At 35.4% G+C, this 10,922-nt stretch overlaps 1 protein-coding gene across 1 annotated transcript; it reads left to right on the top strand.

Annotated features, from left to right (window-relative positions):
- Window positions 1–205: 205 nt before the first annotated feature.
- Window positions 206–8,903, top strand: LOC120005382. The gene is made up of 11 exons (XM_038854990.1): window positions 206–737; window positions 813–921; window positions 3,835–4,070; window positions 4,544–4,586; window positions 4,707–4,776; window positions 4,960–5,005; window positions 5,098–5,196; window positions 6,113–6,181; window positions 6,308–6,458; window positions 6,908–7,035; window positions 7,422–8,903. Exons 3-11 carry the CDS (start codon window positions 3,849–3,851, stop codon window positions 8,640–8,642), a joined length of 2,049 nt encoding a protein of 682 aa, XP_038710918.1. The 5' UTR covers window positions 206–737; window positions 813–921; window positions 3,835–3,848; the 3' UTR covers window positions 8,643–8,903.
- The last annotated feature ends 2,019 nt before the right edge of the window (window positions 8,904–10,922 follow it).

Below are 10,922 nucleotides of genomic sequence, written 5' to 3'. Positions count from 1 at the left end.
TAACCCCAACATTTTAATCAATCATCCTTTAACCCATTCCAATTTTATTCCACTAGACCCAAGTCCTTATTTCTAAATTTTCAATCTCCCCAAAATTTAAAATTTAATTCATCTAGGACCCCTCTAAAATCTAGGGTTTTACAGAACCGGTTGTTTATCCTCTCACACCACAGTCCACGGCTTGCATCACATTTGAGGACAAGAGTTCATTAGGAATGCCACTGACTTCCATCCAGTAAACGTTTGTATGATATCTATTCATGGTGCTGGCTGCAAATGTCTTTTCTACATTCTCAGAGTCACTTTGTATGTGACCCAAAGAGCAAGCATAGTTCTAAAAGGAATTTGAACGAGGGGCAATTTTTGTGCCCCTTTCATCAAAAAATGAAGCGGAGATGTGATTCGTCGAAGCTTGAACCAGACAGCTTGAAGCCACATTCTGGATCTCATAATCTTTGGGTTGCTTTTCTTTCCATCTGTATTGTGCAACATTTTGAGCCATATGGCCCCAAATTCTTAGCAAAAGCTGCAAAACACATTATACTATCAACATATCAAATGTCATTCAAGCAGTGTTTGAATTTTCAATTGAGTCTTTTGGATTCGGTATAAATCATTGAGACTATGGACTCCTTGCTGAGAGAACTTATTCAAGGCCTGTTTTTCTAATTTTACTCTGCTCCATAATGTTAAGATCTTCTTTCAAGTCCATGTACTTCTGGAGGTTTCAATGTCTGGTTAGTTTTCTTGCCTCAATAACTTAACAGCTTGTTCCTCCAATTTGCTTTGCGTAATTTTTTTTTTCTTTCTAGGCTCCAACATTGTCCATCCCGAATTGGCGACATAGAGGCCCAGAAGAGAAACTACCGTTGAAGAAGAAAATTGGTGTTGGATGAGAAGGATGAGTAAGATCCTAGAGAGGTAAATTGTTTTGCTTAAAATTCATGTTTCTTCTTGAAACCCTGTTCTAAGCTTCATGTTTACTGTGAATTTCATTTGTTTATAGCATTTTATAGAAGTAAGCTGAAGCATTAACTGTAGAATGATTCATATAGACACACACACACATATAGGACGAGTCTCTGCTACGGACGTCCGTAGACATTTTCTTTACGGACTTCTATTTCAACGGACAGATGTGGTATTCATGACTTGACAGCATGGCCCCCACTGATGCACTTCTTTTTTGTAGCCACACGATTGTGGACGTCCATATACATGTCAGAACCATGCTATATATATGCATATTGATCTGAAGTTACTGATTTTAAGTCCTAAGTTTTTGATAGCGGTAATGACCAAAAACAATTACTCGTGTGCTAGGGACTGTATTCTCACATGTATGAAAATTTGATACTGTTCAACTACATTTTTATCATATATTTTTTATGGCTAGAGATGATGGGAGTATAGAATGATGTATTCGGGTTTGCTCGTGTCTACTCACTTAAGCTTTTGGGTCTAGATGTAGCCAAAGGCTTCGTTGAGGACTTCATGCATGCACACATGCTCCCAATGCTCCCAATGCTCCCTGAATTTGTTATAGCATTTTTCGAAAATCGGAAAATAATTTGAAAGTTGCTTCAAGAACTTAAGTGTACTTTCCTATGGTGATTAATTAACTGTCATGATCCAGCACATGGAATGTCACATGCGTCATGCATTCATCATAAATCTAGAAGCCTTTTTTTATCTTTTATCTTGCTTATATGATAAATGCGGTGTAATATATGATTTTTGTTGTTGACAATGCTTTTTTGGATTCTAATTGCTTTATTTTGTTCAAAGAAGATAAGTTTGTTCTTTCTCTTTGTTTTACGTTTTGAGTTGGAAGTTTCTGCTAGAAATTATTTGTAAAATTTCGTGGATATTAAATATATAACGCCTCCTTCAGTTGAAAACGTCATTTTCATTAATACTTTAACATTTTAGGATTGTGTTTTTTACTTAAATGGTACAAGAGAGTTTATATAAAACTTTTGTTGTACCGTTGAAGACAAAATTAAGCGTTATAATCTTGCCTTGCACTGTGGCACAGCCTGCCACATAGCCAGCATGCAATTGTCTATTAATACTCTCCACTCCACTCCACGCTGTAATACCTTTTCTGGTCACATCCATTCATATCTTAATGAATCCCCCCAAGATTACTTCAAATGGGCAAAATTAATGAAACTTCTTTATATATGGCCTTCCTAGGCATTGTGGAGCAAATAAATAATATTTTCAATCTTCATAGAGATCCAGTAAATTCTTTCATTCCTAGGCCGCTTGAAGGAGGTGTTTCGGTAATGTGCTATTCTTTTATTTGTTGAACATGTCTTGTGCATTATACATGCTATGGTTATGTTGATCTATTCATGAAGGTTTGCACTCCAATTCCTACTTGATCTAACTTCGTTGAAGTATTCGCTGCTATACTGTGATTTCTGATGTGAATAGAAGCAAGTGTTATTGAAAAATAGGAAATTTGTTATATAGCTATTTTGATTTGTATGATATTACCAATTGCATCTTGCTTTTGATTTTGGCTTTGGCGTTGATAAAATATCGATTATCGGCGTGTTCTACGAGTAAATAAATCGCTTTCTTCAATTTAAAATTCATTGATGGTATGTTGTTTCCCAGGGATGTTTGAAAAAATCCTGTTAAAGAGGGAAAATTATTGATGATAATATTGAGGAAAAATCAGAAACCTCTCCCTTGCTCGTCAAGGTCGGATCTTGTGGTCAATAACTTATTTACTTTTAGTGCTTCAACGAGAATTCTTGTCTTTTGCCAAGTCCATTATGATCGTCTAACTTAATCTAAAGGCTCCTTGACATGGAGGAGCCAAGGAGCATCCCTAGTTCATGTGGTCAAGCTTCTCACCTCGTTGCCTAAAAGCAGGGTTGGAATCCCTATCCCTGTTGAACAATCAAAAACCAATTGGGGTTTAACGTTGGTCTGCTATTGATATCACTGGCAAAATAGCATCATGTCAATCCTGTTTGGTATTTCCAATCTAAGCTATATCAAAAATATTGATAATAGCTTTGGAAATGTGAAACACGAGAAGGAAAAGGAGATATCTTTGTAATTACTGTATAATCCTTAAGTAAACCTGACCCAATTCTCACTCCATTAGAAAGAGCATGACAGTTGTAAATATGAAGTTTGAACTGTAATGATAATGAATGTTATATAAAGTTTGTGTTAGGAGTGTTTCTTGTGGTAGATTTTTGGATTGCCAAGAGGAAGCAAAAAATGTAATTTTGTGTAGTGTCCATTTAATCCACTTTAGGTACAAGTTTCTGCTACTCTTTCATGAAAGTTCCTTTTCTTTTTTATCTTCTTGGGAATTTGCTGCTGTTTGGTGTAATTGATGAAAAAAAATAGAGTTTTCTGCCTAATCACCACTGACAGTGTTTTAAAATGAATTTCTTTTTCTATAAAGACATGAGATAACTTTTAACCTATGAACTCATTATGCCATTCATTGATTAGCGACATGCCTTCGAAAATATGATTCTATAATATTTTTTGTGCTTCAACTATTTTGGTTCTTTTTGTTTAATTTGAGTTAAATTTAAAGTAACAACATTGTTGATTCATTACATATTTATTACTGTTTATTTACTATTGCAATCTGCATTAATGTGTTGTGGCTAAGGATTTCTCATCATACTTTTGCTATCTTGAAAGTGATAAGTGTCATAAATTATCTTTTGATTATTAGATCATCTTCCTTTGACATGTGGCTGGAAGAGAATAAAGAAGTGACATGCACTACTTATTTTAGTGCATATTGTCGAGTGAGAAAATTGATTTCCATCTCTCTGTAAAATTCAACAGCCATAGTAGCAGCCATGTCGAGTGGTGAGCGCAAAAGTTCACGAATTATTGAGCGGGAAGCACAAAAGGCCAAAGAAACAAAGAACCGAAGGAAGGGCAGAGATACATGCCAACTACCCAGAGGAAAGGATGTAGATTCTGTACAAGTCAGTTCCAAATCAAAGAGTAGGAAAAAGGCCAAGAACAAGCATGTTGAAGATCTGGTTTTGAACACAGTTGACAGCCAAGTGCAGAAGGTATATATAAACTGAAAATCATTGCTTATGTTATACTCTGTCTCTACCTTGATTTGGTCATTCTTTAAAACAATATAGTTTTCACAGCCATGGAAGCTCCTGCATACTATTATTTTTTTCCTTTCATAATTTTTTTGTTTCTCATTTGCTTCTTCTTTGAACAATTAACAAAAGCAAGAAACTTTCTCTGCTATGAGGAAGTGTTATGGTACTCACACACAGTCATTTGTCTTTACTTTTCGTGTTGTCATAAAATGAAAAACCATTTATTTAGAAAGCTTCTATGAGGCATACAAGCATATTGAAGAATGTTTTTGCACCCCGTCAGTCACAGAAGCAAGATCAAACTTAATAGATAGAGAATGTGGTACTAGTTGGTTTCTATGCGCCGACCATGCATAACTCGTGCCGATTTACTTATTTCTAGTTCTTCAAATCATTCATACTCACTTATACAATCTGCGGTAATGCAGGCTGATATTCAGTGTTATAATGAAGATCATCATATTAATTCTGGTGAGCTTGTCTTTATGATGAGATTCAATTTTATTTTTAATCATCTTATGGCTGTGTTCATTATTGTAACACTAATTATTATGTTAAACAAACGATCATTGTTTCTTCTTAACCAAGCAGTTACCATGTCGTCTAGAACTGCATTACCAGAAAAGGGCAAGCTTGAAATACTGCTAGGTGTATTGAAAAGGTATTTGCGTCATGTAAAATAATTATTACTATGACTGTCTAAGATGGGTTAGTGTCTCACTATATATTAACGTAGTAAAGAATGTGTATGCAAAGTGTTTTAATTTCTTCCAACTGCTGCAGTAGATGTCTGCACGTTAAATATTACGATTTTTCTGATTCCCTTTGTGTATTTAAACTGTAGGAAAGACTCAAATAAATACTTTGCTCAACCAGTAGACCCAAAGAAGGTTTGCGTCTGGTGATTTCTTTATCAGTATTCCAATTTTCTATGTCTATGTGGTTGATCACAATTCCCCTTCTTTCAATTCTATCTGAAAAGGTCAAATATTATGATGAGGTGATTAAAGAACCAATGGATTTTGGGACAATTGCGAAAAAACTTAATGAAGGACGATATGAGGTGCTTGAAGAATTTGAGGTTTGTTTTTCTTAACAGTTGCTTCTGTATTTATTTTAGATCATTTGTGGATACCTGGTTTAGTCTTGGCATCCCTCTTATAATTATTCGAAACAATCTAGATTCCTAACGTTGTGTCTGGCTATGTATATTTGAGTTAATACAAAATATATGGATTTGACACTAAGTTGTTAGTGGAGAAATGGCCTTGGGAGAGGATGCTTTGCAGGCAAAAGTATATGCAGCAAACTTTGAGATCAAAAATTCTTTTTGCTGCCTCATTTTATTTCTCCCATTTCTTTGCCAGAAATTTTTGTAGGAATTATGAACCAGAGTTCTAATTTTTTCTGATTGGTGAAGATGCACAAGCATCTGTGTCTGCATGTTGGCCGATGGTTGTGTTATGGGATCTTTAATTCTGACTACTAGCTATTTTTAACTGTGGTGTCAGGTGCTGCCTTGTTATTCATTTAACTTCTCTTTCGTTGCTCCTTCTCTCTCTCTCCCTCACTCCCTCAACTCTCTCTCTATCTCTCTCTTTCTTGCTCTCTTAAATGCACTATGGAATCCTGCATGACTTGCAATTGACGACCTTGCATCTCTGGGTGTGAATTCACAGTAAGGCATAATAAACTTTCTTTGTCATTCAGACCATGCACCTGTTACCTAAAGTATTTAAATGGAATGGATTTAATTTCATTTGAAGACAAAAAGAACTCACTTCCTGTGTGGTGGCTCCGGATTTAGTTTCATTTTGCTTTAAATTGTTTGCTTCCACTTCTGATTGTCTGTTTTAAGGTGATATTTGGCTGAATTCCCATAATCTTTTGCATAACCTTGAAAATATTAAGACGACACAATAATTTGTAACTACATACAGAAGTGCTTCACTAAGCTTGGGTTATCAACTGATCCTTTTGCTTAATTGACATTGCAGTATGATGTAGTCTTGGTATCCAGGAATGCAATGCATTTCAATGGTCCAAGAACGGTTTATTACAAAGAGGTACATCCATCATATTTTTGGAGTGGGTAAACTGAATAGCATTATCCGCCTGCAATATTTTGATTTGAAATTTTACTCCATGAATAGCTTCTGTGGTTACCCTTAATTCGGAAGTCTTTTTTCCAGGCTGAAGGGATAAAAGAGCTGTCTGAGCAGCTTTTTCGTGTTCTCAAAACCGAACCTGAGAACTTTGAAGATGTATTTTCCAAGGCTGAAATGAAATTCCCAAATTCTAAGTCTTGGAACAAGAGAACTAACACTCAGACAAAATCAAAAGGTAACCCATCTTCTTAACTAGCCATATGGTATTCACTTAGATATACGCTTTAGGTGCTCAAGTTGGTCTTACTAATAAATTTACCTTGCTGTTTCATTTGTAAGATGTAAACTACCATCACCATTGGATATCAAATCATAGATCATCAATTAAGTTCATTTTCACTGTATATTCAAAACAAATTATTAGCACATCCTAGTGCAAATAATTTTAGTCATCTCTATTATTTTACGATTGTAGGCTATCTGTAAGACTTTCAAAATCTCATTAATTAAGTTAATTTTTACTATATATGCATAATAAACTATTAGCATATCCTAGTGCAAATAATTTTAGTCATCTCTATTATTTAATGATTTTAGGCTATCTATAGTTAGACTTTTAAAATCTCATTCTGATGCTTTTTCTTTCCTAATGGATGTGTTAAACTTTTGTTCTCCCATAAACAGAACCTAGAAATGAGAGAAGATTTGAATATACTGGACCAGAGCGACGCAGAACCTATAAGCCTTTGAGTTCTCTTAGCGAGGAGTCTTCTGTGCTTATACTTGATGGTGAATCAAAAGCACTCAATCAGGTAAGTCACACTGAGCTTTTTTTTTATTTGTGTCTTTAATAGTATGTCAAGAAGGCGAGAACAAGTTATAGAAAGAATGAAAGATATTGCCGATGACAAAACTATTGTCCTACATATATCAAACCCTCTTATGGGAAAAAACAGAGGCTCCTAAATGAATATGGGCATATCTTTGAAGCTTATACCTTGTGATGTTGGTGACTAGTCATGTAATTGGCCTTTGTTCTTCAGGTAGGATGTAATGATGAGAGTAATTAGAACAAATCCAAACGTACTAGATTGAAATGACAGATCTCATATGCAAATTCAAACGTGCTTGATTTATGTGTTATGTTTTCACTTTTCAGTGTCTGCCTGTTTTCTGATTACTTATTGACTGTTTATAGGTTAATCAGAATGGCGTAGGATACGTTGAGAGTATATTGCGTTTTGCTAAGGATTTGGGGCCAACAGCTCAGAAATTTGCCATGCAGATGGCGAAAGGATGCAGCTCTGAAGATTTTAAAATCGAGAATGTGGCTTCGAGCTTTCAGTTTCAAGCTCCAATGAATCGAATCCCTGCTGCGTTTTCTTCTGAAATGGGTACAGAAATTGCCCCTCCTTCAAATTCATTAGAGAACTTTGTTAGGTCTTTGGGTTGCGTACAAAGTGACTCTTTGAATGGAGAAAAGATATCCGCAGCTGGCAACATGAATAGATACTATGCAAATTTTGGAGGAATTGCTCATGCTAGTGAGAAGAGAGAAACCCCGGCCAACTTCCAACAGAAAATTGTTCAAACAAGGAATAGTTATTCAAATTTCGAAAATGCATTCGCAAACGATGTGATCAACAAAAATGATGGGCTTCAGCTCCGCTATTTTCCTGTTTCCTCATCTCAAAATGGCACTAGTAGCATGTTTACTGGATGGAAGTCAAACGTTATTCCTAACAAACTCTTGTCCTCAAATATGATGCAAGATTCGATGAATGAGGATAAACCAGTTCAAACAGTGGAAATTGCATTTCCGAAGCCAACCATGCAAGAGTTCTTTCGTACAAGAAATATTGGTGCTCCATCTTATTCATGGTGGTGTTCTTCAAAAGCTGCACCAGAGTTGATTGGGAGACAAGCTTTTAGCTCTATGCAAGGTGAAGGTTCACAGTATCTTGGTAGCGAAATGCATCAAGTTCAAGCTGCAACTGTTGGGGGATGTGGAGGCTTTAGAAGCCATCTGGAGCAAGAAGGTCAAGTTTTAAATGGTCTTAAGGCACCAGTGCAAAAGTCGCAGTATTTTCAAGCTTTGACTATTGGAGGTAAGAGCTATGGAGGCAATTTAAATCAAGGAGGCCGACTTTCAAGTGGTTATGACCTGCCAATTGTGGAGCCAACGCTCAGTCGTGGTCTGACTGATGAGGAGGTCTCTATAATGAATGGAGGCAATCTAGAAATGGGAGGCCTGGTTCGGAATCAGTTTAAGCCAACTGTGCTTGGAACTACACAGATGCAAACAATGACAAGCCAGCAAGATGCAAGCAGCAGAGGCGATTTTCGGCAAGGAGGCCAAGTTTACAACTTATTCAATCTGCAGAGCTGGAATCACAACTCATTCAAGCAGAGTGACTGAAAGGGGAAGGCATTAGTATAGAATAAATTTAGAACAGGGAGGATAACTTTGGAAATTGTGTTTGAAAAATGAGCAGTAAGTATTGGACAAAGAACTCATTCTATTCATGTTTTAAAGTAGACTAAGTATCAAGCCCGCGCCTTGCAGCAGCGGATGTTATACTTTTTGGTTTTTATTTGTCTGGTGTGTTTCGGATAATTTTGAAGTAGTTTTTATTATCGCATGTTATGGATGAAGTTTGGCGTTTAATTGAAATGAAATGCGGAAATAATTTGATGTTTACTTGTTTTACTATACTTTTGTTTGGATTTACTGTATTTTTTTGTTCTGTTTGATTTAGTTTTGGGATTGTGTTTTCTGGTGGTCGTTAATGGTGAATGAGTTGGACTATTATAGTATTATCTTAATTTAAAAGTCCTTGGATTGAGTATTTTGTGAGTTTGGCTTTTTGTGTGTTTGATTCCTTTGCAAGGGAAAAAATGTGTAAGCTTTGTTCGCCTCTGTTGTTTTTGTGTCTTTTTTTTTACCTGATTTTCAACTTTGACTATTATTTTTTTGCCGACTTGCAACATTTATGCCCGGTAAATATGATATGTAAGTTATTCGCTGAGATTTACTGAGTTGTTACAAAAACAGGATTTATATCTTAGAGCAAGTCCAACCCTTGTCTTAAAATGGGGTAAATGATTTTCCCTATTTTAGTTGATTTCCATTTTAATACCATTCTAGCCATATACCTCATTTCAACACCATACATAATATTTAATTATTTTATTTCAACTTCATATCTAATATTTAATTATTTTAACATAAGAGGGAGAAAGAGATGCGGAGGGAAAATCAAAAAACAAAAGAGATGCATAATTTAAGTGTTATTAAACCCAGCCCTGCTTGTTGGTCGAATCGAATTCAACCACTTTTTTTGAGTGAAATGAGGGTATGTATTCAACCCTTTTAAGCAAACAACCAACATCAAACCATGAGACCCTTGAGTTTAATCCCCAAATGTAAGGCCCACACGGCTTAGTAACACTAACCTACTCTATGAGTTCTCATGACAACTGATGATTGTTGAGCCCACCTAGACAGGTGAGCTTTAACAGGGGAAAGGAGCCAAATTTATAACGTAGGTCTCTATATCATTGAGTGATTTCGCGATATGGGATTCTGAAGCATAAGTCATAGATTGTCACTTTTCACAATCCCATGGACCAACAGTAGCACTTGGTTAGGAAAATGCTAAGGGTCCGTAAGAAATATGTACATAACCTCTCATTATCATATGTGACATGGTTACTAAGCATGCCATGTTGGCATTAGTTTTTTTAAAAAAAACCCCGTCTCTCAGCTTTATTTTACTATGACACAAATAACCTCACCTCTATCCTTTCACACTTGCTCCCAAAAATCTTCACTTTCTCAATCGTGTTCCTCATCACTGGAGCTTCACTTTTTGGCATCGGAGTTTACTTCACTACAAGAAATTAACGATTTTCCACCCGCTATATCGGTTGGAAATCTGGGAAAAATTGGTTGAAAGTCTAATTTTCCAACCGATATATATCCGTTGGCAAAATCATTGTCGGAAAATTTTTCCAAAGATTTTTTAATTTGTCAGTAATTTCCAATGGATATTTTCATTGCAAAAATTTTGCATTTCGTTGGGATAATTTTTTGGTAGGTATGATAATTATTTCGTTGGAAATATTTTTTTTCAACCGTTTCACAATCAGTTGGTTATGATACCGAAAATCGGTTTCAAATATTTTATATTCGGTGGGATTTATTTCCCCACAGTAATACTACCAACCGATATTTCGATTGGTAAGTATTCATATTAAAAAATTATTTAGCAACTGAAAAAATGATTGCAAAACAAGAAAATAGAAAATATGAGATACCGCACAATCGGTAGGTAGAGATACGTATCAACCGAAATAGCGGTTGGTAATGTTATAATAAAATAAAAAATAAAATTTAATTATTCTTTATGCCACCTATAAAAAACTCTTCAAAAACAGATAAATGATAAATCTAAAACTACTTCACATAGAATTTCATCAAATAATTCAGTACATCAAATAGTATTATGAATCATCATAAGATTCAATTAAATAACTTAACACAAAGCAATTCAATTCTATTCATCATCCTCACCTTCATCATCTTCATCAAGTGGCAATTGAGATGAACTAGAAGCCCCCTGAACAACTTTGACTTTCATATGCTTGACAAGAAGACTAACCATCTTGTTTGTTTTATTAAGCTTCTTCATCGTCG

The sequence above is a fragment of the Tripterygium wilfordii genome, chromosome 9 (genome assembly GCF_013401445.1).
Source record: "Tripterygium wilfordii isolate XIE 37 chromosome 9, ASM1340144v1, whole genome shotgun sequence".
Lineage (NCBI taxonomy): Eukaryota > Viridiplantae > Streptophyta > Magnoliopsida > Celastrales > Celastraceae > Tripterygium > Tripterygium wilfordii.
The sequence above is the reverse complement of the archived record's forward strand: the minus strand, read 5'-3'. Positions and strand labels throughout refer to the sequence as shown.

Bases quoted from the DNA above. Each gene is read 5' to 3' on its own strand.
- LOC120005382 (XM_038854990.1), top strand. From the start codon at position 3,849: ATGTCGAGTGGTGAGCGCAAAAGTTCACGAATTATTGAGCGGGAAGCA. The intron at 5,006-5,097 runs GTTTGCGTCTGG...CTATCTGAAAAG, and splicing joins AACCAGTAGACCCAAAGAAG to GTCAAATATTATGATGAGGT. The intron at 6,459-6,907 runs GTAACCCATCTT...TCCCATAAACAG, and splicing joins CACTCAGACAAAATCAAAAG to AACCTAGAAATGAGAGAAGA.